The sequence below is a fragment of the Coenobita brevimanus genome, chromosome 106 (assembly GCF_032717465.1).
Source record: "Coenobita brevimanus isolate Jiangsu-jjx chromosome 106, ASM3271746v2, whole genome shotgun sequence".
In the NCBI taxonomy this organism is placed as follows: Eukaryota; Metazoa; Arthropoda; class Malacostraca; order Decapoda; family Coenobitidae; genus Coenobita; species Coenobita brevimanus.
The window spans coordinates 1,492,501-1,518,938 of record NC_137059.1 but is presented as its reverse complement, the minus strand read 5'-3'; the positions used below and the strand labels follow the sequence as shown (position 1 = coordinate 1,518,938).

General features: G+C 45.3%; 1 protein-coding gene across 5 annotated transcripts in view; it reads left to right on the top strand.

Moving 5' to 3' along the window:
* The window catches only part of LOC145416451 (myosin heavy chain, muscle-like), a 72,858-nt gene extending 51,956 nt beyond the window's left edge, over nucleotides 1-20,902 (top strand). For 2 of the 5 annotated variants that reach the window (XM_080285404.1, XM_080285405.1), the window contains exons 17-25: nucleotides 2,800-2,920; nucleotides 5,524-5,997; nucleotides 8,233-9,119; nucleotides 12,000-12,078; nucleotides 15,951-16,196; nucleotides 16,570-17,357; nucleotides 17,474-17,927; nucleotides 18,057-18,641; nucleotides 19,962-20,902. In XM_080285404.1, the coding sequence (XP_080141530.1) occupies nucleotides 2,800-2,920; nucleotides 5,524-5,997; nucleotides 8,233-9,119; nucleotides 12,000-12,078; nucleotides 15,951-16,196; nucleotides 16,570-17,357; nucleotides 17,474-17,927; nucleotides 18,057-18,641; nucleotides 19,962-19,991 (3,664 nt within the window). In that variant the 3' untranslated portion in view covers nucleotides 19,992-20,902. Of the gene's footprint in view, nucleotides 1-1,713; nucleotides 1,832-2,799; nucleotides 2,921-5,523; nucleotides 5,998-8,232; nucleotides 9,120-11,999; nucleotides 12,079-15,950; nucleotides 16,197-16,569; nucleotides 17,358-17,473; nucleotides 17,928-18,056; nucleotides 18,642-19,572; nucleotides 19,598-19,961 lie in introns of all 5 variants that reach the window. The other 3 variants (XM_080285406.1, XM_080285408.1, XM_080285409.1) reach the window with 2 other exon arrangements.
* The last annotated feature ends 5,536 nt before the right edge of the window (nucleotides 20,903-26,438 follow it).

Genomic DNA, 26,438 nt, shown 5'->3' with positions numbered 1-26,438 from the left:
GATATTTTGTTTGATAAAATTCCTAAACTGAGGGAATTGGTATGTTTCTTTGGCCACAGATGGTTCTCTTCTGGCCAATATTCCTAAGCTGAGAGAGACTTTGATGTCTCTGTCAGTAGATGATTTTCTTTGATAATTTCCTGGTAAATATTTCCACGTTAACAGGGGCTTGGGTATGTTTCTCTGCCCATAGATGATTTCCTTTGATACACTGCGTTATGGAAGAAAGTGATGGAAATGCCCTAAGCGTGAAGTAGACGCAGTGGAGCAGTATGCGAACTCACGTCTTCGATTGTACCTAGCATGGAGAGGGAGCGGTGGTATGTCCTCCCGGTGCATGACCACACCTGGGAATGGGTTTAGGAGAGGAGAATCTAGTACGGTCCATGAATAAAGTTTCGCGCCATTTGTACCATTAAAAAACCTTCTAATTCTCACAACTTTTTAAAAATCTGAAAAATGAGTGAAGAGATAATATACTGGGATTTTTAGAACTCAAAATTATACCAAACAACACAACGCTTGATGTTATAATGTAGTCTAAGGTGCCAGTTTAAAATTTCAATTGTATCTGAGGAACTTAACAATTTTCACATCCACTGAGATCCAAGGGCGCGATGCTTTTTTCGGTGACCCTCCCGTGCATGACCCTTTTCGGCTGCGTTTAGGAGAGACCAATACTGCATCTGATTCGCAAAGAGACGCGCGTTCACTCAAGTTAGGTCCTTTAGTAACTCTTAGGTCTTTAGGTCTCTTAGTTCCTTAGGCAGCTTGAGACCCTGCCCTGCTATAGACCCTGCAAGGTATTATTTTTACGCCTTAGCCCCTATAGGTGAAGAATCTGGTACCTATCCTCCCTTTCCCCATCCTTCCCTACCCTCCAGCCCCATCCCTGTAGTGAGAGAAGTAGTGTCTGCATCGGTAGTCTGCCTGAGGGATGTGGCCGCGTTCTTGTTGACAAAAGAGGCTCCCTGTCGCCCCTTATCAATTTACTGCTGCATATGCCATGGTAAAAAGTCTCGCGTATGTTATTAAAGGCTTTTTTTTAGTATACATACAATCGTAAGTGCATACATACACATTCACATACATACATTCATACGTAAATGCATACACACATACATAAGCAATATATCGACATAGCTTGAACGAATAACACAACGAGAGAGAATATTAAGATCATATGCAGAAATAAACACGTAAGGAAGTAGGTGGTGTTATGGGCCTCGTTAGTTACCAAGAACCTGCACAAAGAAGGACCAGCATTCACTAAAAAAATACTTACGGTCACTTCCCCGTCGCAGCTAAGATTAATTTCCCAGGACGGACACGGAAGAAGGGAATACATTATCTTCCCATATCAATTGTTCATCCTGCAAAAGAATGTCTTAGTTGTTGTTGCTGTGGTCCCAGGCTCATGTGAACCCGGTGGACTGCAGGTTGAAGTTGTCCCTCTCCTGCAGTCCACCACCCTCATCGAAGACTATGGAGGGATTTGAGGGGATTTTATATAACTAGACCGTGGAGCTGCCTGGTTATATGGGTGCCACCACGTGAAGGCGTCCCTCAATACCTTAGTTACGGCGGGGAAACGATCGCAAGTTGTTTGGTGAATTCGGTCCAAAAGTCCCTCTCGTCTCATCGCTGGTGACCGCCCGGAGGAAAGCCAGCGCATGCCCCTCCTTCAGTGGGTACCCCCTTTCTACCCGACAGGTATTCCATCCTAGCCTCCAAAGCCGCCAATGCCGCTGAGGACGAGAAGAAAGCGTCTCAGGTCCTCCTTGACTCAATCAATCTGGAGGCGGAGAAGTACAGGATGGGACACACTAAGGCATGTCTGGTTGATGTCCTGACCCACGAAAGGGATAAAGGAGCATTCGTTGATTTTTTGGTGTTCATTTTTTGATGTTTCTATCCATAACCCACTCTGTACTCAAAATTTTATTCACCTTCACTCACAATGTTCACTCACCTGTCCTCACTTTCACTCACTGTCACTCACCAACAAATCTCTCACTCTTTACTACACTTACTGTTTCCTCTCGCGCTCAAAATTTAATTCATTTCACTCACCATCTGTCTCACCTGTCCTTACTGTCACTCACTGTCACTCACCAGTCAAATCTCTCGGTTAACACTACTCTTACTCTCCAACCCTTATTCTCACTCTTTACCCTTTGTTCTCTCACTCTCCACTCCACGTACATTCCAGTCCTCATTCTCACTTTTGTTAGTCATCATTCCTCACTCTCATTTCTCTTACTCTTCATCTCTGTATTTCGCTCTCTCTGCTCTTCAATTCTCACTCTCATATTCTGTTCATATTACTCTTCCGTTTTCACTCTTAACTCCTTACTCCTCTTAGTCTTCAATCCTCACTAACCTTTTTACTCATCTCACTCTTACCATTCTTCCATTTCATCACCTCACTCACTGCCACCTCACCCCCGCTCACTCTCCCATGCCCCCTTTCCACTTCCTGAACTGAATACTTAACCAGGAAGTCTTACAGAGTCTTACATCTTATTCCACACCTCTAAAACCCCTCTTCCAAGGTGCTGTGAAGACCAGACACTGACCTTTCAACACTGTATATATTTTTTTCTAATGAGATTTCGCAGGAGGGACCACGAACTCTCATCTCTTAACCCTTATTTTTTCGGTGTGTAATATTTCCCCTTTTGATGGATTTATATGTGTGATGTAGTGTTTATGCTCCCGTTTTTTTTCTTATTATTTTCTAGCTAAGAGCCTAGATTCACCCCTCTTCTCTCCCTTCCACAACCTCTCCCCTTCTAGATACAACATCCTCAATCCTAAAGTAACCAAAAACCTCGAGGATGACCCCAAGGCAGCCACACAGGAACTCCTCAGCGAAGTGGCTCTGGAGGCCGAGAAATACCGCATGGGCCACACCAAGGCATGTGTCTGAACCTATCCATCTAGCCTACCTATCTAGCCTCGTCGACAGGGCTGCCTACACTCTCTCCTACGGCCTAGACTCTCCCCTCAAGCCTACCAGCCTGTACTATCTCCCCAGCCTCGTCAACAGGGCAATGCGTGTAGCCTAAATCATCTCTTTTAGCCTCTCTGTGCCCTGTGTCTAGCCTGTCGTTGTTCAAGTTTAAGATTTTGTCGCTGTCTTTTGCTGCCCCCGTTGCCAGAGCTTTGAATATAAAAAGGCCTCCAGCTTTCCATGCCTTCAGCTCCCTTTCTTTCTAGCTGTTACTTTCAGCCTGTTTATAGCCTGTCGTTGTTCAAGCTTATCATATTCTTCAGTGTTTTTAGCTGTTCCCGTTGCCACAGCTTGAAATATGAACAAAGGCATCAGCTTCCCTTGTCGTCAAAGCTTTATATCGGCCAATGCCTTGACCTTCCTTTCGTATCTAGCAATCGTTCTCAGTCTGTCGTTGCTCAAGCTTAGCATACCGTATTCCGTCCTCAGCTTAGAATACAAACAACCTTCATATGTCCTCGTTTTCATAAGCTTGCTCTCAGTGTCTGAAGCTTTCCCTTCAAGTGTCCTCGCGTTTCAAGAGCTTAAGATTAAAACAGGGGCATTAAGCTTTCCCCATTTCCATATAGAATTCAGACATTATTTTCAGATCCCCACCAGCTCAGCATTTCAGTAGTTCCTTCAGCTGAGAATACAGTCACTTAGCCTAAAAATTAATGCTCTTCCTCTGTGCTGGTTCCTTCCCTGTTATTTATGACGTGCGTAGCAGTCCGTCACGCCTCCTCCTCCTCCTCTCCCTGTCTCTCTTCTTAGATGCTTTTGCTGTCGTTCTGTGTACCTCATCCTTTCACCAATCCTTCAACCCAACGACGTGTTTTCTTATTCTTGCTGTCTCCATTTTCATTCAGCTCAGGGGAGACTTATCTTCATTAACTCCTTCAGTTTTAATATACTCCCCTAAGCTGGATAAAATGGCTTAGCAAGAATAAAGGGAAAAAAATGACGTGCTGAGGGTGAAGGAACCAAGCCCTACAAAGCCACTGGTTATAAAATGGTACAAAAATAATTCTACACTGTCAGGTAAGCATTATTTTCTCTGTTGAACTGTCCTCTTCAAAAAATCAAGTCACATATGTACAGCCGTTAAGACGCTAGTTCAACCTTCAGTTCAATTTCACGTGAGTTCAATCTTCAGTTCAGTTTCACGTGAGTTCAACCTTCAGTTCAAAATCAAGTGAGTTCAACCTTGAGTACAATTTCACGTGAGTTCAACCTTCAGTTCAGTTTCACGTGAGTTCAACCTTGAGTTCAGTTTCACGTGAGTTCAACCTTGAGTTCAATTTCACGTGAGTTCAATCTTCAGTCCACTTTCACGTGAGTTCAACCTTGAGTTCAGTTTCACGTGAGTTCAACCTTGAGTTCAACTTCACGTAAGGTCAACCTTCAGTTCAGTTGCACGTGAGTTCAACCTTCAGTTCAACTCCACGTGAGTTCAACCTTGAGTTCAATTTCACGTGAGTTCAATCTTCAGTTCAGCTTCACGTGAGTTCAACCGTCAGTCCAGTTTCACGTGAGTTCAACCTTGAGTTCAATTTCACGTGAGATCAAGCTTCAGTCCAGTTTCACGTGAGTTCAACCTTGAGTCCAGTTTCACGTGAGTTCAAGCTTGAGTTCAATTTCACGTGAGTTCAACCTAGAGTTCAGTGTCACGTGAGACAAATACAGGCAGTTCTCATTATAAGTTGAGATGTGAAAAAAAAATCAAGCCTTTCTCCGTTTATTTCGTGTTAGAAATTGGGGGAAAATTGGCAAATAGGCTTTATTGTTAGTAATGGGGCTGTAGTGGGTAATTTGCCTGTAAATTTCTGTGAATTTTAACTATTTCATGTCGATTTTTTCATATCTTTTTTCTTGCTACCTCCAGACGAATTTATTTTAGCATAGAAGGCACTTGTAGAGGTTAGACGTTGTTTGTTAATTTCTTCACTACCAGAGATCATTTCTATGCTGAATTTTAATAGCCTGAAAATAACAGAAATTAAAATAGAACTTGTGTCTGAAAACTGTGGAGGTTAATAGCAAAAACTGATAGATAAATAATGAATAAAGAGAATAGACTTAAAATGAGAACTCTCCGTATGGGCACTCGTTGAACACCGTCTAACACACGCAAACTCCTGTCTCTTTAAGCAGAACACCGCCTAACACACCCAAACTCTTGTCTCTTTACGTAGAGCACCGTTTAACACACGCACACATTTATTTCTTTACGCAGAATACAACCATACACTCATTTCTTTGCTTAGAACATCGCCTAACACAAGGATACTCATGTCACTACTTAGAACACCGTCCATCATAGCCACACGCTTGGATCTTTATACAGAGCACCATCTATTGCTCCTTTACAGAACACCGCTTAGCACAAACGAACTCCTGTCTACGAAGAATAGTTCCTAACACACACGCAAACTCCTGTCTACGCACAGTAGTTCCTGACACATACGCAAACTCCTGTCCACGCAGAACACCGCCTAACACAGCCACACACTCGTCTCTCCCCTCAGGTGTTCTTCCGTGCCGGTGTTCTGGGTGCTCTCGAGGAAATTCGTGACGACCGCCTGGCTAAGATCATCTCCTGGCTGCAATCCTGGATCCGAGGTTACATTGGCCGCAAGACCTACAAGAGGCTACAAGAACAGCGCGTCGCCCTCATCGTGGTACAGAGGAACATCAGGAAGTTCATGAAGCTCCGAACCTGGGCCTGGTACCGTCTCTGGCAGAAGGTCAAGCCCCTCCTCAACGTCACCCGTATCGAGGACGAGATCCGCGCCCTCGAGGAGAAGGCTGCCAAGGCTGAGGAGAACTATGACAGGGAGTTGAAGCTGCGTAAGGAACTCGAAGCACAGAACCTGAAGCTCCTTGAGGAAAAGAACAACCTGATGATGACCCTCGAGTCCACCAAGGGCAATATGTCGGAGTACCTGGACAAGCAGGCCAAACTGCAGAGCCAGAAGGCCGACCTTGAGGCACAGCTGAACGTAAGTACCAATAGAAGTAGTTAAGAAATAGTACCAGTGTAAAATAGTAAATGGTATAATGCCTGATGATGAGAGTTCCTGTTTGTTGTTGTTGATGATGTTGATGGTGTTGTTGATGTTGTTGTTGGTGTTATTGTTGTTGTTGTGGCCCCAAGTTCATCTGGACTTAAACCCTGTGGACTGCAGGCTGAAGTTGCATTCCTACTGCAGTCCACCATTTTCCATTCAAGGGATAGGGAGTCATTTCAGGGACCTTTGTGTAATTGGCAGTGGAGCCGCCCAGTTAAGAGAATCCTACCACGTGAAGGCGTCCCTCTTCATCACAGCTAAAAATAAAATAAAATAAAAGAGAGAGGAGTCACCCAGCGTAGGATCCCGAGGCTAGGCTAGCAAAATCCAATACATTTAAGGGTAGAAGACCGTTTAAGGATGTTTCCAGGCACCTATTCCCAAGCGATTTATTTTTGGAAACGGCTGGCTAATACCCTTTTGCACGTTGTATGTGAAGAGTATGGCGATATTGGAATGGATTATGTTAACACGAAGGAGAGTTAGGTGTGATAAGCAAAGTAAGTCGCTTAGAAAAAAGTGCTACGTAACTTCCTTAACCGACGAGAAGACGAACCCCATTCACCTTCTTGGGAATCGAACGCGTGGCCGTCACTCCGATTGGGGTATTCTAACCATTATGCCACTAGATCACAAGCTAAATATAGTCCCAAATACAGACTTATCCCAAACCCAGCGATCCCAGAGCTGCATCACAACAAATTTTCGTTAAAGAAGCTCCCTAACGCCCTTTGCTGAGGCTATTTTGTGGAGGGAGGGGGAGAGGGAGGGGAAGGCCGAGGATAAGATGGAGGGATGGAGTGGAGAGGTATATGAGAGAGGGGGGTGTGAGCTGGGAGCAGGGCAGTGAAACGGCGGGGGACAGGGCGACATGGAGGCGATTTGTTTGTGGTCACCCCATACGGGATTAAGGCGTCTGGCAATAGAGAGATAAATGGATAGATTTTCCTTATTACACCTTACTGGCCTCTCCTGTATCAGACACTTGGTTGACGCTCCACGATTCGGATCCAAGAGCTGGCTGGAAGGATTGCTATCATATAAATCCTATACCTGGATTAGGATGGTCTCTTACGGGTGAAATGGGTGCCTAGCCTAGCCCCCCTATCCTGAGAAAGGAGTAATAAGGATTGGCTGTCCGTTTTGCTATATTTGGCATCACACCGCTACAGTCTGGCCTTTTTAGCTATATAAACGGATTTCTTCTTACTCAACAAATGGCCGAGGAGAAAATCACGCAAAGGAAAGGTATTCTCCCGAAGACTGTGTTCACATGCTTCTATATTCGGTATTGGCATCGCTCCATAAAAACTTTCGGTCTTTTGCCCCATAAAAGGATTTCTCTTCGGTAAAATTATGATTAAAGAAATTGGACGTGCAGACGTATTCTCCACGCATTTCTACTCACCTGCATCTCCCAAGTTGCTCTTTTAGGTATTGGCATCACACCAAAAAAATCTTAGTCTTTTGGCCCATAAACGGATTTCTTCTTGGTGAAAATATGGTCCAGGAAGACATGAGGTAGTGCAGACGTATGCACGTGTCTGCGTCCATCTACTTATCTCAGGTTCCTATTCTTGGTATTGGCATGTCACCATTAGAGTCTTTGGTCTTTTGCCCTATAAATGGATTTCTTCTTGGTGAAAATATGGAAGGTTATAAATAGTCCGTGATGTGGGTGGGTTGTATACGTAAGCGGTGATGAGCTTGGCCCGGTGCGGTGCGTGACTCAACCACACTGAGTTAGGGTTGGACGCAGCCTCCACATCCAGTCTGGCCCAGGCAGCGACATACGAACGACCCAGCTCCAACTGTGGTCTTGTGTACGATCTGTAACGAGTTGCCCCTTCCCTCTCCCTTTGTTGACTCCCCTGACACACACTCTAGCTCTAGCCACCAGCATGGGTTCCTTAAGCGTGGAGGTAGGACATGCCACGATTCCCTTCTCCCCCTCACTCACTCACTCATGTCCTGTCTGTGTGTTGGTGTTGTGCCCCCTCCCGTGTGTTCATATTCAAGTGTTGTGCCCCTCCCGTGTGTTCATATTCAAGTGTTGTGCCCCTCCCGTGTGTTCATATTCAAGTGTTGTGCCCCCGTGTGTTCATAATGTGTAGCCTGTGCATGTGTGATGATATATGATGGTGACCCAAGGCATCTTACCCTCAGGAAACTACAGAGCGTCTACAGCAGGAGGAAGAGGCCCGCAACCAACTCTTCCAGAGCAAAAAGAAGATTGAACAGGAACTTAGCAGTCTAAAGAAAGACATTGAGGATCTTGAACTTGCAGTACAGAAGGCCGAGCAGGACAAGGCGACCAAAGACCACCAGATCCGCAACCTCAATGACGAGATCGCCCACCAGGATGAACTCATTAACAAGATCAACAAAGAGAAGAAGCACCTACAGGAGTGCAACCAGAAGACTGCTGAGGACTTGCAGGCCATTGAGGACAAATGCAACCACCTCAATAAGGTTAAGGCCAAGCTTGAGCAGACCCTTGATGAGCTCGAGGACTCACTTGAGCGCGAGAAGAAGCTCCGAGGTGAAGTTGACAAAGCCAAGAGGAAGGTCGAGGGTGACTTGAAGCTCACACAGGAAGCCGTTGCAGATCTTGAACGCAACAAGAAGGAACTCGAACAAACCATTCAGAGGAAAGACAAGGAAGTGTCTTCTCTGGCATCCAAGCTTGAAGATGAACAAGGTCTGGTCTCCAAGCTCCAGAAGCAGATCAAGGAGCTGCAGGCACGCATTGAGGAGCTCGAGGAGGAACTTGAGCATGAGCGACAGGCCCGTGCCAAGGCTGAAAAGTCCAAGACACAGCTGGGTCGTGAACTGGAGGAACTGGCCGAGCGTCTTGATGAGGCCGGTGGAGCCACAGCTGCCCAGATTGAACTCAACAAGAAGAGAGAAGCCGAGTTGGCCAAACTGCGCCGCGACCTGGAGGAGTCCAACATCCAGCACGAGGCAGCCTTGGCCAACCTGCGCAAGAAGCACAACGACGCCGTGGCAGAAATGTCAGAACAGATTGACCACCTCAACAAAATGAAGGCCAGGTAAGTCCAAGCCAACATTACACCTCTACACCAGTCCAATTTAGGTGTTTAACTTTTTTAATCTGGTGACGGACTTTTCATTTTAGTTTTGCTGCCCGGGGACTATTTCATTCAGCTTAAGGGAGACTTTTCGCACTACAGGGGTTATAAAATTCATTAACCCCTTCACGGCTAGAGGATCCCCCTAAGCTGAATATCATTTCTTAAGGAAAGCTTGATGAACCCGAAAAATTCGTTACTAGAATGAAGGGTTGAAAGTGAGTGCGCGAAGTGGACGGCAAACCCCCAGTGAGTGGAAATTAATGTCAAAACACCTGTATAATACCTGTGTCGATAGGAGAGGATGAAACTGCATTCCCCTTTGTTATTGTCGTGACCTCAGACTTCAATAAACGTGAACCCCGTAGACTGCAGGCTTAAGCTGACCTCCTGCAGCCCACCAACTTTCTTTCGAGGGGACGCTGAGGGAGTTGAGGGACGTTTGTATAACAGGGAATTAAAGTCACTCAGTTAATATCAGTGCAACCACGTGAAGGCGTCTCTCTCCAGGAATTTTCAAAAAAGGTCCAAGTTCCCCCTTATATTTCACTAATGGTACTAAGAAATGGGGGGTGTCTTTCCCTTCGCCATCTCAAATTTGGTTTTAAGTCCCTAAGTGCTTAAGCTCTGGATATAACTACATTCTGAAAGCCATATTTTAGTGAGTAGGAGGGATTTCGTGGTGTCTTTTTTCTTGTGATTTATTTTTCTTTTCACACCTTAGTATTCCTCTGCATGTCAGTAAAGGCGAGTGATATAAAAAGCGTACAGGAGGAAGCTGAGGTGTGGAAAAAAAATGAATCGCTACGAAAATGGTGAAACGAAGCCTCCTGTGCCACCAAAAATGCTGTCTTAGGTCAGGGGTGTTCAAACTTTTAGGCCGAGGTGCCAAAATTTTCACCTAAGTAGGAATATCACACCGAGTAGGATTTAGAGGGTCACGCACTTCCTAGTAAATGTAAATATGTGGAAGAGACACTGCTATACTCTGTTCACTTTAACTTGGCCCAAAATTTCCATCTCTCCCTCTTGAATGCTGAGCTCTAAAAAGAGATTAACGCGAGGAATATGGTGTTAGTCACGAAGAAGTGTTATGCAGAGCTGTAGTGTTGTATTTTTCTGTCACTGAGCTACGGAATGTATGCTGCAAAAGGACGAAATTTTGGGCCAAGATAATGTGAATGGAGTAGTGTTGTTATTCACTGTCGCTAAATCATAATCTTTTCTCACTGGCCATAAAAACAGTGAGATATGAATCGTTAAACATTACAGGCTAAAATATGGAAATCACTGGCTATATAACAATTACAAGGGATCATCATTTCAACTTGATTTATGGAAGAAGGCTGGACGGAAGGTTGGACACCCTTCTAGTAACTGCAAGATGTTTTAGTTACTTTTCATTATATTCATTTAAAACTGAAGTCCAGGAAGTTGGTAAATATTTCAGCACAGTTCTTTTTAACATTTCCTATTTCAGAAGGTTGGATTAGCTTAAGTTCAAGTGCAGAGTTACTACTGCTTCGTACTCATTTATCATTTATTTTAAGGCCGTGTGCAAGGATGTTACTTTATTACTTTGCTTCGTTTTCATTTACCATTTATCTCCAGCCAAGTTCATTTATCTAACCCTGCTATCTAACTGCAGAGCATAAAGCTGATTGCATTATCATATTCCTGTCAAGCTAACTCATAACCAAAGTGCTTCTCATCTCTTATTTCTCTTTTGGTTTTATTTTTTTGGCGGTCCCTAAACGCACCTTCCATATAGGGTTGAGAAGGATAAGGAGTCCCTGAAACGTGATGCTGAGGATGCCAAAGCCGCTATGGATGGCCTAGCACGAGACAAGGTAAAAATATCTCGGCTGCATCAAATCAAAAATCCCCACATTCTGTCCATCAACCCTCCTGCTCCTGCTCCCCCTTCACCTTCACTTCTTGAACGGGGTGACTTGTTCTGCTGGCGTTCTTGTTACCTCTAAGACGATTTTAGCTGAAGGGAGACTCCTCGAAAAGCTTCCTAAAACCTCAATAAAATCGTCTGGAGGTCTCAGGAATAGCTAACACGTCATGCAGATCAAGAGGCTGAGACGCGACCGACCCAACGCATCACCAGTCGGCTGCTCCCCCTCCCTACCCTTATTTGGCTGGCAAGCTGCGAGACGCTTTTCTGAAACTTTTGCTTTCGTTTCTTTAATTTCTAGACCTGTCACCCTAGCACCTCCAATCTGGCAATTCGCTGGATATTGAAGGATACGTAGTTTTGCTCTTGAAACAACGAAGGGCGAAAAAAGCAACGGTATCCCATGAATGTAGCTAAGATATTTAAAAATGAGGTGGCCAGACCCAATTACGGGAGTGGCCCAAGGATAACTCTTCAGAGGTTCTCGGAGTATTACCTCCGAATATTACCTCAGAGTATTACCTTGGAGTATTACCTTTGAGAGTTAGGGTGGCCAGGTGTATTTCAGGGGTGTCCAGTGATACCTGTATGACTACGCCATTGCCCTGTCCTCGAAATTACACTGCTTTCGCTTCTTTTATTTCCTCACCTTTAATTTCCGCACCTTTAATTTCCGCACCTTTTGTTTCCGCACCTTTTATTTCCGCACCTTTTGTTTCCGCACCTTTTGTTTCCGCACCTTTTATTTCCGCACCTTTTGTTTCCGCACCTTTTATTTCCGCACCTTTAATTTCCGCACCTTTTGTTTCCGCACCTTTTGTTTCCGCACCTTTTGTTTCCGCACCTTTTATTTCCGCACCTTTTATTTTCGCAACTGACCTATCTGGCATTTCCCCTGGTCTCGGAGGATGCCTAGTTCTTACTCTTGAACCACACAGGGCCGAGCGAGAAAAGACTACACTCTCCTCCGAACTGAATGATGCGCGATCTGCTGCCGACCTAATGAGTAACGAGAAGGTAAAACACATCACATTATCACCCCAGACTCACTCACATCAGTCTCACTCACACCCCAGCCTCACTCACACCAGTCTCACTCACACACCAGCCTCACCCCCCCCCACACCAGCCTCACTCACACCCCCCCACCCCAGCCTCACTCACACACCAGCCTCACACCAGCCTCACTTACACACCCTCACTAGTCTCACACACCCTCACCAGCCTCACTTACACATCCTCACACACTAACACCTTCAGACACATGACGTGGGATGGGGAGACGTATTCTAGGGGGCCTTGGAGTTCTCCTAGCACATCTTTCTAAGCAATTTATTCTGCACCTTCAATATTCTCCTGTTTGTTACTGATGCAAACAATACTTACAAAAGAATATGAAGATGTAATACGCAAACTAAATCGCCAAGGAAAAGGCGCTACAGTCTCCTAGGCCACTCAGAATTCGGACCTCATGTTCCTTCTACTACCAGACGATTTTATTCAGCCTGAGCGACCTCCCCAAGTGGTGGAGGGGTTAGTGAAGGCTGCATCTAACCCTCCTCCAGCTCGAAAAGTCTCTCCTATGCTGAATAAAATCGTCTGGGGGTAGCAAGAATAACAACACGTCATGCCAGTGAAGGCGCCAGTGCACCTGTAATGACCCAACCCAACGTTTCTTCTCTTTCCTGTAATGCACGAATTTCTGGGCAAGTGAGGCCTCGAAATTACTGAAATAGAAGAAACGTGTGATTTACCAGTACGGACCATAGTTTGTGCTCATCCTCTGCTGGCTGGAGGGGACTGGAGGGAAGTTGAAGGCAGGGATCTACACCTAGGAATGACCTTTTGTCCTATGTTAAGGTGGCGTTTGAAGCTTTGTTCTACCGCACGAGAAACAGTTGGCAATGACACCGTTACCCGTGCAGGCTAGACAAGCTTTGAACTGCCAACAAAGGTCCTTGATTGGTTAGAAAATAAATAGTTGCACATTCAGAGACACTCATTTTTCTTTTTCCCACAAGAGGGCCTGCAGTTACTCCAACCTGCCAGTGCCTCTTGTGTTCCTAGATGGGTGGGGGTGGGGTGGGGGGGTAGAGGGCGAGCACAGAGCTATGGCTGATGACTGCCCACCTCTGTTTCAGTTCGATCACGAAGAGGCTATTTCTCTCCCAAAAATCCATGTCATTACTAAACACACTCACGACATCTTCAGTTTAATCATTTTTGCCTCCTCTCTCTACTCCGCTAACACAAACTATTCTAACAGGCTTGAAAAGGATAAGGATCAGTTGAAGGCTCAGTCTGATGATCTGAAGTTTGCCACTGATAGTATGGCTGCAGAGAAGGTAAAAAAAGTGACGAAATTCTACGCAGGTTTGATAGTAGCACAACAAAAGCTATGATGGGGTCGCCTCCACAGTCGAGTTGTTTACACCTCAGCTTGATCCCCTCTTCATCTCGTCTTGAATTTCCCACATGATAAGCTTCACTGGGGAGGGTGGATTTCGCGAAGGATTCCATGATAAACGATCTAATAAAATCCCATAATTAAGTCCCCAGCATGATAAGCTTTAATGGGGAGATTAGGAACTCAAATAATTCCATGGGAGCCTTTCCAATAAGGCTTGATGATCTGATTGCACCTAAAAAGATTTCCCATCACAGTAAGCTTCAGTGAGAGGTATGGAGCTCAGTAAAGAATCCAGGAGAGCGTTTTTAATATTGCTTGTGCTCTAATGGTTGCTGCTTTCGTCTACATCACCACCTAAAATGTCTATGGAACTGGTCACAAAAAGATGACGGCTTCCCTTGTTATAAAAGATCAACGACTGTGGAAACGACCCTATAATTAGAATCGTGTCAAGCGCCATGTATAGATGAGCTTATGGAAAAATTTGTCATTATATATATATATATCGTGTTTTCGTGGTCATAGGAGACTTTTAAAAATCATCTTCATGGTGATTTATTATGCATATTACACCTTATTTCCTACAACATGGTCTTAATTATTTTACTGTTGCTTCTGCCAGACAAATGTATTCCGTTTAGGAGAGCTGGTGTAATATGCAAAATAAATCGCTAAGGAAGACGGGCTAGGGAGTCTCCCATGCCAACGAGAATACGGCTTCGTGAACAATTGTACCACCGTGAACTGTACCCCATGTTAAGAACCATCGTCATGTCCATCTTGTGAACAGGAATAATCTTGAAATAGTTGTACCTATGAAGTTGTCCCCTCATATTAACCACTTCAGCCCGAGAACACTGCTACTTCTGCTATCTCTTGACGATTTTAGCAAGCTATTGGTAGGCTTTTCACACTAGAGGGGTTAAATATAGCCTTCATTAACCCCCTCAGCACCAGGGGGTTTTACGCTAAATATATCGTCTGGTATCAATAAGCGTAAATTTGAAAACACGCTCTCAAACCAAAGAACTTAAATCCCTTCATTATTATGTCGTCTGATTTTACCACACTCTTGCTACCTCCAGACGATTTTACTCAACTTGGAAAAAGCCCTCTCACTCAGAAGGGGTTCCTGAAGGCCATATCAACCCTCTCCAGCTCGAAAAGTCCCTCCTAAGCTGAATAAAATCGTCTGGAGATAGCAGAGAAGTAAATAAAGAAGCGAGGCGCTGTAAAAGATCCATTGCGACAAGAGGAAATGTTGGACGAGAGAAACACACAGAGTAAAGCTTGAATTCTTTACTTTCCCTTATAAAGAAATGAAGCTTTAACCTGTCTCTCTATCCTCTACCCAACATTTCCAGTCAAGGCGCTGTCGTACTGAAGTGATTAAGCGTCACGACTGTTAGATTCTAGAAAAAAAATCCATGTCCAGTCCAGTCTAAGCGCAACAACTTAGAGGTTAGAGACTGTCGAGCAACTTTGAGCAAGGGAGGTGTGATCGTGAAAGTGTCTGGTGAGTGAAGCTTTCGTCACCTAACACTTCGTCGCTTCTCTGTCTACCACAACCATATTTTTTTTTACCTTTCGTGTGGGACCTGTTACCATGTTTACAAATTCCCTTATCTATTTAACCATGGTGTATTATTAATTCTTACACGTTCCTCTCCTCTCTTTTCTCTTCTTCGTCTCGCTTTTTTCTCGTCTGATCTGCCTGTACACTGTGTCTGTTGAATTATGAACAGTCTAATCCATCTATGTATAATAAACAATGATCTTTTCGATGCCTCCTAGAAAATAATTTGATCTTGGTTTCTTGACACATTCAGCATTGCATTTCCTATATACATGAACTAATAAGCCTAAATCTCTATACATGAATGATTATCAGTAATTTTTAAAGTAACTGAACACTATATCTTAAACCTAAACCCATCAGGTGAATTAATTTATAGTATTACCTGGTTTGAAAGATAATGACAATACCTCAGCATTCTTTAACCCACCTGAGCACCCTTTCATCCACCCCTATCTCTACTTATAATTCCCCTGAAGCTTCTAATTCAGCCTCTGTCAAAGATACCTAAAGTTAACCTCACCTTATACACCTCTAACATACACCTCACCCCCAACCTAATCGACCACTAATTCATTCAACCTCTGTTCCACCCATTCCCACTTCTAATTCACCCACCCACACCTCAGACCTTCTCCCCCTCACATCCACCCACCTCTACAACTAAACCTCAGCTAATCTAACCCAACCACTAGCTCACTCTCTAACCCCACTTCCACCCAACCTTACCACCCACCTACCCTACCACTAACCCACTCTCTAACTCCACTTCCACCTCTCCATAACCTAACCCCTAAACCACTCTCTAACCCCACTTCCACCTAACCTTACCACCCACCTGCCTTACCACTAACCCACTCTCTAACCCCACTTCCACCTCTAATCCACCCACGTCTCCACTAGGCCGCTGCTGAGAAGATGAATAAGCAGCTGCAGCACCAGGCCAACGAGATCCAGTCCAAGCTCGATGAAGCCAACCGCACCCTCAATGACTTCGACGCCGCTAAGAAGAAACTTGCCGTCGAGAACACTGACCTCTTGCGGCAGATCGAGGAGGCTGAGAGTCAGATTGGCCAGCTCTCCAAACTCAAGCTGTCCCTCTCCAACCAGCTTGATGACCAGAGGAAGCTTGCCGATGACGAGAGCAGGGTGGGTACATGGATAAGCTTTTGAGGTTTGTGGAAACAGAATAGGATTTTTAGCACTGGAAATCAAATCTAGGATAGGAAACGTAAGCTTTAGACCTCATGCTTTAGGAAAGGGAGCTTGCCAATGACGAGAGGAGGGTGAGTAAATGAATAAGCTTTTGGATCTCACGAAAGTAATATTGGAAATCTTAAGCTTTGGACCTCGCAGAAGTAGGACAAGGATTGTAAGCTTTGTACTTAGATGACTTAGTAAGCTTGCCCATCCTGAAAACAGTGTAGGTAATCAATAAACATGGGATCTGGAAGGTGAGAGGTGCCTTATACTACTTCTGAATTCCTTTACAACTGCCTTATGTTACGTTCCTTCTCTTCAGGAACGCGCAACCATCCTTGGAAAGTTCCGCAACCTTGAGCACGACATCGATGGCCTCCGAGAACAACTTGACGAGGAGGGTGAAGCCAAGGCCGACCTCCAGCGCCAACTCTCCAAGTCCAACGCCGAGGCTCAGATGTGGAGGGCGAAGTACGAGTCCGAGGGTGTTGCAAGGGCTGAGGAACTTGAGGCAGCGCGGTTGAAGCTGGCGGCTCGTCTCGAAGAAGCAGAACAGCAGATTGAACAACTGAACGTAAAGAACATGAACTTGGAGAAGACCAGACAGCGCATCGCCACCGAGCTGGAGGACATGCAGATCGAGGTTGAGCGTGCCCAGACCTTGGCCAACGCTGCCGAGAAGAAACAGAAGAACTTCGACAAGATCATCTCTGAATGGAAGATGAAGGTTGATGATCTGGCTGCTGAGCTGGACGCCTCACAGAAGGAATGCCGCAACTACTCCACTGAACTCTTCCGCGTCAAGGCTGCCTACGAGGAAAACCTTGAACAGCTGGACTCCGTACGCCGTGAGAACAAGAACCTCGCTGACGAGATCAAGGACCTCATGGACCAGATCGGTGAGGGAGGCAGGTCACTTCACGAGGTCGAGAAGAACCGCAAGCGCTTGGAAGTCGAGAAGGAAGAACTTCAGGCCGCTCTGGAGGAGGCTGAGGCCGCCCTTGAGCAGGAGGAGAACAAGGTGCTCCGGGCACAGCTTGAGCTCAGCCAGGTTAGGCAGGAAATCGACAGGCGAATCCAGGAGAAGGAAGAGGAGTTTGACAACACTCGGTAAGTGATGTAGTTATCTGTTGTGGCAAATATAGTTAAAATCTTTTATACATCTGCAATTACTGTACCGAAATTCAGCCAATTTAACATCCTGCTTCCATTTTCTTCCCTGCCAGCAAATGCCACCAGCGTGCCATCGACTCCATGCAGGCGTCACTGGAGGCTGAGGCTAAGGGCAAGGCTGAGGCACTTCGCATGAAAAAGAAACTGGAGTCCGACATCAACGAGCTTGAGATCGCCCTGGACCACTCCAACAAGGCCAACGCTGACCTGCAGAAGCACATCAAGAAGCTGCAGGGCGAGATGAAGGACCTGCAGACCCGTGTGGAGGAGGAGCAGCGTCTGGCTTCTGAGTACCGTGAACAGTACGGCATCGCTGAGCGCCGCGCCAATGCCCTGCACGGCGAACTGGAAGAGTCCCGCACACTCCTGGAGCAGTCAGACCGCGGCCGCCGCCAGGCTGAGGCTGAACTGGCTGAGGCCACCGACCACGTCAACGAGCTCACGGCCCAGAACGGCTCTCTCACCTTGGCTAAGAGGAAACTCGAAGGGGAGATGCAGACCCTACATGTAAGTACTGACCAATGCATTACTGACGATTGCATAAAATACTGTGTACATTGGTATACCGCTGACGTGACACATAACATTCACTTCGCTTCCAGGTATTCTATATGCCATGTTTTTCCCATTCGCCAGGCTGATCTTGACGAGATGCTGAACGAAGCCAAGAACTCTGAGGAGAAAGCCAAGAAGGCCATGGTAGACGCCGCCCGCCTAGCTGACGAGCTCCGTGCTGAGCAGGAACACGCCCAGACCCAGGAGAAGATGAGGAAGGCCCTGGAGGTGTCCGTCAAGGAGCTGCAGGTGCGTCTGGAGGAGGTGGAAGGCAATGCCATGAAGGCCACCAAGAAGGCTCTGGCCAAGCTGGAGGGCCGCGTCCGCGAGCTGGAGTCTCAGTTGGATGACGAAGCCCGTCGCCACGCTGACGCCCAGAAGAACCTGAGGAAGTGCGAGAGGCGCATCAAGGAGCTCACCTTCCAGTCGGACGAGGACAAGAAGAACCACGAGAGGATGCAGGACCTGGTGGACAAACTGCAGCAGAAGATCAAGACCTACAAGCGCCAGATCGAGGAGGCTGAGGAAATCGCAGCTCTGAACTTGGCCAAGTTCCGCAAGGCCCAGCAGGAGCTGGAGGAAGCTGAGGAGCGAGCTGACAACGCTGAGCAGGTGGCCAACAAGGCCAAGGCGAAGGGCCGCGCTGGATCTCTTGGACCCATGGAGGTGAGGCCAGGATTAACGCCTGTATTCTTGGCACCATGGCAGTAGCACAGCTTCCTTAGTGATTTAGTCTGCCTGTCACATCTTGGTATTCTTTGGTATGATTTTACTGGGTTATTGTGCCGACGTATTTCAGTAACATACAAGAAAATACCAAAATGTGGAATAAATCGCTAAGGGAGAGGTGTTACGAAATCTTCTAGACCACTCAGAATGCGACGATAACACACGCACCTCACACCGCTAACACCGCCAGCACCGCATAGCACTATATATCACAGCCACTACATACATATCACATCTTAACACACTTATAATTTTATTTAACGCACAGTAAAATGCTGGATGAAAATATATATGCATATCTGTAAACATATGTATATAACAATAGTATACATATATAACACACACAATAACTCGAAGCTCTTAAATGCTATAAAGAAAACCAATAAATACAAATAAAGACTCAACCATAACTACGCTAACCTACCCTCAATAACACACAAAAACCACACCATCAACACATAACACTGTCTTCTTTAATTTCTTTAACTCTGCTATGACTAACTTTCGTTTTCCCGTTGCTTGCCTGTTGCACGACTCGCTTCCTCACTAATATTAGCTTTGTCTTTCACCAATCTTAGCATTTTTCACCGATTTTAGCTTTTCCTCTTAAAATTGTGTACCCTATCTCTATACTTTTCAATTTTCAACTCTGTGCAAGAATTACGAGTCTCTTCAATAGCGGACTTTCTATGGTAGCCTACCTGTGCAAAAACCAATCAATCTCTTCATTAGATAGCTTCCTATTGTAGATTACCTGTGTCTAGAGTCTTTGTAGTTTGGTGTCTGTGTCAAAGTACTTCAGGAATAGTTAAGGAGTGCATGACACCACCCACAAAACTAATATCAACTTCATCTTCTATTTCCACAGCTCTAAGTTCCAGGCTAACGTCAGAGTAAGTATTAAAAGCAAGCTAGATTGACATATAGCACCATCAGCTTACTCTTCCCTCTCAGCTTCAAAAAATACATAAATAAAATGACAAATACGAAAAACAGTCCACGAAAAGTTGTAGGAAAAAAAAATGAAATCACAGCCAACGCAGCCTCAGTTTTCCCAGCTTTCAAACACACACACACACACACACACACACACACACACACACACACACACACACACACACACACACACACACACTCACACACATGAAGCCACAACAACGCACCTGCACACTGATTTGAGCAATATTGGAATACTGGAATACCTGTGTCTATTTATCTATCGTCCAAGCTAATTATCTATCTGTCTTTTTTCTACAGCCCCACCACCCCCGTCAACTGATCTACTAAAGGACTACCGCCAGTGACTTTCTTTCATCAGTACCCGTAGCTCATCCTGGGATCCAAACACCACGAAATCTCTGTTGTCAAAGCTGCATCAGAGAGTCGTAGCTCATCCTGGGTTTCAACATCACCACCACTAAGCCTCTGTTGTCATAGCTACTTCAGAGAGTCCCCCTTTATAATACTGCCAGTATGGGTATTATCCCTAGATTCCTTTTTAGACTAATACTGTACTTCCATCCCTTCCCTTTATATATTTCTCTTGTGTATCTGTGTTATTAGTTCTCTCATCTTTAAGAATGGTTAATTTATGTAGTACACAAGGAGGGAAAAGGAGGGAAAATGAGTTCAAACAAGGACAGAAAAGGAAAATGGAAGACATGCGTTCAAGAGGAGCACTCCATTTTATCTTACTACTTCTCTCGAAACTTCCAACCTGATCGAGACAAGGCAACCCACAGAGTCAGACACACAACCAAAACCATCAAAACTATCTATGGAACAGCCCGGGTAGTAACTATTATGGAGAAATCTTCGAGGACGCATGGACTATCAAAAGTAACTCAAAGAAAACTATCATCCCTAACTCCATCCGGACTGACGCGGTGTTCCAAAGGGTCGCGTGTGGGTTCCATCTTTCTTTCCAACTTTCCAAATGGGGTTTAATTTTGAGCTACGGGTCTGAAAAACAACCCCGCTTTTTTATTTTCCATAATTAATTTCACTTTCAGTTATCTTTTTTAACTGTTAGTGCTGACCAATTCACCATTCTTGAAAAAAAAAATAATAATAAGGAAAAGATTTTTAAGTAGATAGTGTTCACATCTTGGTTCCTTGTGTACTACAGTCGTCTTTAAAAAATGTATGTATGGATCTGTATGAGATGAGATTATATTATTAAACAAAATGGCTGGGATTTTCTGCATGTGATTTCAACCCCATTTAATATATAAGGCGAATGAAACAAAAACTTATATTGCATGAAAGAAATACAAGAAAACTATGGATGAAAAATAAACTGAATGGCATTGATTAAGACACCTACCTGAGAAAAAAATATGCAAGGGAAGCTTAAAAAAAAAAAAGGTATATAAAAGGCAAGCTCAAAACGAAACTAAACTCCATGGTAAACTATGAGAAATATCTGTGGACAATTTCACCTCAAAATTAAGATCTATGCTACTTAAAATCCATGACTGTTTGCCTGGGAGTCCAGAAGCCATACTGAGACACGAAAGGGCAGTATTTAAATTCCCACATGCTCTTCCTACAAAAGTGTTCGAAGCTTCGTATCCGACCAAACGAAACAGCAAACACGATCAAAATAAGGCTTATAAAAATGCCTATCAACTGCAAGGGGTTCTTGAAGACAGACAGTGAATCCTTTTTCCTTGTATGGACGATTGAAGTTATTTTCATCTTAGCTATGAGACGGTTTTCCTCAGCTCAGGGGATTTCCAGAGGTCAGAGGGTTGAAAGCTGTCTCGAATGGGGTAAATTGATGCTGTGAGGGACGCCTTCACGTGGTGGCACTAATATAATAGGGCGGTGGAGCTGCCTGGTTATACAGAACCCCCTCAACTCCCTCCCTATCCCCTCGAAAGGGTAGTGGACTACAGGAGGAGGAACACTTCAGCCAGCAGTCCACCGGGTTCAAGTTTTCATTTCAACCTAACTCTACCACTACTACTACTACAACTACAACTACCACTACTACTACCACAATTACTACTACTACTACTAAAAATTCCCTTAATTGAATAAAATAGTCTGGATCTAGCCAGTGATGTGGAGAGAGAGAGAGGGAGGGGAAGACCGAGGACGAGGTGGAGGGATGGGGCGGAAAAGTTTACGAAAGAAGGTGGTGTGAGTTGGCGAAAGGGCAACTTGAAGGCGGAGAACAGGGTGACATGGAGAAGAATAGTTTTTAGTTAGTCCTTCCTGGATTAAAGGATCTGGAGACAGATAGATAGATAGATAGATAGACAGACAGATAGATAGACAGAGAGAGAGATAAATAGATAGATGGGTAAACAGAGAAACTGACAGATAGATAGACAGATGGACAGACAGACGCCACTTTAAGCAATTACTTTCCCTCCCTCCCTCCCAACACACCCCTCTTTACTCTCCTCTCTAGACGCGAAGGTTTATACGAGTCAGATTTATAAAGGTCAGTGTTAAAAGACTTGTGACGATGGGAAATGGTTTAAGCTACATCCCACCGTCCATAAGGCAGATGGCGATGAGAGACAAGGATTATTTTATCATTATTATTATTTTTGAGAGAGGGGGTGTGAGCTGGGAGCAGGGCAATGACATGGAGGGGAGCAGGGCGACATGGAGGCGATTTGTTTGTGGCCACCCCTTACGGGATTAAGGCGTCTGGCAATAGATGGATAGATATGTTTTCCCTCAAGTGATAAATCTCCCCATAAACTCACCAACTTCTTCCCCAGGAGGATTAATTTCACCCACTTTCCAGCCTTCCCCTCCCCATCAGACGCTGAAATTTCCCTAAAATCCCTCAGCTTTCCCCCCAAACGATTTCTTTCCCCCACTTCTCCCCACCTTCCCCTCCCCTCCTGATGCCTAGATCTCCCCAGACGCTTATATTCCTCCCCCAAATCCCCAGTTCCTCCCCAGGGGCGATTAGTGTACCCCCACCTTCACCCACATGACGCCTAGCCCTCGCAGTCCACATTTCCCCAAAAATTCTTAGTTATTTCCCTTACCTCCCTGCGTCCCTCTTTAGACACACACACACACACACACACACACACACTTTAGTTACTCCCGAGACCCCCCTGCCCTCTGCACACACACACATACACACACACACACACTTTAGTTACTCCCGAGACCCCCCTGCCCTCTGCACACACACACATACACACACACACACACACACACACACACACACACACGCATTTTAGATACTCCCGAGACCTCCCTACCCTCGCGCACACACACACACACACACACACACACACACACACACACACACACACACACACACACACACACACACACACACACACACACACACACACACACACACACACACACACACACACACACACTTTAGTTACTCCCGAGACCCCCCTGCCCTCTGCACACACACACATACACACACACACACACACACACACACACACACACGCATTTTAGATACTCCCGAGACCTCCCTACCCTCTGCACACACACACACACACACACACACACACACACACACACACACACACACACATTTCTTCCTGTCTCCACCCTCTCACCATCTGGCACACTGGTTTTTAAGTCGCGGTTTTTTCAGTCTTTTTCCCATCTTTTTAATGGATCGGCTTTTACCTTTTAAACCAGGTAAATAATCAAGCCTCCCTCGCCAGATTTGTAGATTAAACAGAAAATCCATCGTGTTTAGCAAATGGCTCCTTCACTACGAGGGTGAGGCTGGAGAGGGACGCCTTCACGTGATGGCACTGATATGACTGGGTGGCTCCGCTGCCTGGTTATAAAAACGTCCTTCAGTTTATTCCCTGTCGCCCTAAATAAGGATGGTGAATTGCAGGAGAAGGATAACTTTAGCCTGCAGTCGACTGGGTTCACGTTCAGATGAGTCTCGAGTTGGATCTACCACTACCACAACTACTACTACTACCATTACTACTACTGCTACTACTAACATAGACGACGTAATACTTTTCGTGTATTTTTGCTACACCTAGGCATCTTTTTTTGTAAATTTACGAAAGACCTCTTCAAGTAAAGGAGGTTTAAAAAGGGCTCTATCCATTTCTTCAATCTGGAAGTTCCTCGATAACATAACTTTACCGGACCTTAGTAGCCTAGCCCCGGACCCCTACGGTTCAAGGGGGAAATATGAGACTGACCTGCTGTTTACGAGTTTTTTTTGGTGGTTGGTGCTTTTTCTGTCCCTTTTTCCATCTGTTTTAAACGAGGTCGAGTTTTGCCTTTCATGCCCTATAAATAAACATGTTCGTACCGGATTTGTATACCAAACATATAGTCACCGTGTGTGTGTGTGTGTGTGTGTGTGTGTGTGTGTGTGTGTGTGTGTGTGTGTGTGTGTGTGTGTGTGTGTGTGTGTGTGTGTGAATGAGTGAGTGAGTGAGTGAGTGAGTGGGCTGGTGTGCGTGTGTGTGTGGGTGTATGGGTGGCTGGGTGAGGAGAGGTGTGAGAGTAACTAAAATTGTGTGTGTGTGTGTGTGTGTGTGTGTGTGTGTGTGTGTGTGTGTGTGTGTGTGTGTGTGTGTGTGTGTGTGTGTGTACCAACAGTAAAGAGCGTGTCTAAATGGGAAGTGTGCGGGTGTGACATTGTTGGCATGACACTCTAGGTAAGTGTGGCCCACGTGCGTAAACATCTCTTGATCCAGGTGTGCCTAGGGGAGATGGAGTCCTTATACACCTGTCCACTGGTCCACACCTGTCTGCCACACCTGTCTACCACACCTCTACCACATCTGCCACTCCATACTGGTCACCTTCTCCACACTTGTCCATCTTCTTACCACATCTGCTCATTACACTTCACAACAATACCATTTTATCACACCTGCCTCCCACACGTCTCCCACACCTGTCTACCACACCTGCTACCCACTACACACCTGTCACTCTGCACCTGTCTACCGTAACATATCAATCTAACGATGATCCCAAGCCACTTTCAGCTCAGTCGATGGCTAAGTGAAGTCAGATTGAAGGGTTGATTTGACTGGTAACCAAGGAGACTCATTCCTACCTCACAGCTAAGACTGGTTGAATTTTACACAATCACGACTTAGTATTCAGGCTTATGGATTTGCCCCGTTTTGTCAGATGAAAGCAAAATGATTATACCACTGCAGCTCCGGTCGCCCCCTGAAGGTAGAAAAACAGGAAGGTGAGGGAAAAGGAAAGGGAAAATGGAAATAAAGTGGTGAGGGGAAGGGGGAAATGAGGGAAGAATGGAAAGGGGAATGAGGCTATGAGGATGGAAGGATAGGGGTAAGAAGGGGATACTGAAGAGGTAGGGGTGATGAGGAGGTAAATGAAGGGAAAGCTTAAGAAAAAGGAAGTAATGAGTGAAGGTGAGAGGATGGGAAAGAGGTTGATGAGGAGGAAGAGGAAGTTGGGAAAGGAATGAAGGAGAGGGAGGAGAGAGAAGGAATTTGGAGGAGAGATGGAGGAGGGAAGGGGAGAGAGAAAGTCGGGGAGGTATGGAGGAGGTAGGGGAAGGGAGAGAAGGGGAAGTGTGGTGACGAATGCCAAAAATAGAGCGTGGAGGAGCTAATGATTTACCTGCTTCACCCTGCCTCACCTGTACCCTGCCTCACCCTGCCTCACCTACATCCTGCCTCACTCTACCCTGCCTCACCTGCATCCTGCCTCACCCTGCCTCACCTACACCCAGACTTACCCATCCTCATCTGTATCTTGCCTCACCTGTATCTTGCTTCACCTACACCCTGCCTCACTCTTCCGTGCCTCACCTGTCAAACTCACTCTCCACACACACCCTGGTACTTTCCCTACGTCAAGCTCCCATTCTATACATACATACATACACACATACATACACACATATATACACACAGACATACACACATACACTCACATACATACATATGCACATACATAACCAGCTCGTGTGGACCAATATTCCATCCATGCAAACACCCAGACAGACAGACAGACAGACAGACAGAGAAAGACAGGATCCTACTCAAATCCTTCCTAAATCAATCATTCAATAGTTCGAGCAAAATTTATTATATATCTTCGGAAAGACAGAGTTAAAGAAGACAGGGTTTGATGTGTCTAGGGAATGACGTCACTGCCTACCCCTTGGTCTGGCACACGCTGGCTTCCTGGTCCAGATAACTTCCAATTCTTCATTTTTACTGGAGTGACATAGAAGATTTGGAATGCTCCCTAACACCTCTTCCTTACCGATTTATTTCTCTTCTTCGTTACTCTATTCTTGGGTGTCATGCATGCAGTCTATGTAGATATGAAGAAAGAAATCACACTAACACCTCTTCCTTACCGATTTATTTCTCTGCTCTGTTACTATATTCTTGTGCGTTATTCCTACAGTCTATGTCGATACGAAAGAAAGCTCACTAGCACCTCTTCCTAAGCGATTTATTCCTCTGCTCCGTTACTATATTCTTGTGTGTTATTCGTGCAGTCTATGTCGATAAAGAAAGCTCACTAACACCTCTTCCTAACCGATTTATTCCTCTGCTCCGTTAGTATATTCTTATGTGTTATTCCTACAGTCTATGTCGATACGAAAGAAAGCTCACTAACACCTCTTCCTAAGCGATTTATTCCTCTGCTCCGTTACTACATTCTTGTGTGTTATTCGTGCAGTCTATGTCGATAAAGAAAGCTCACTAACACCTCTTCCTAAGCGATTTATTCCTCTGCTCCGTTAGTATATTCTTG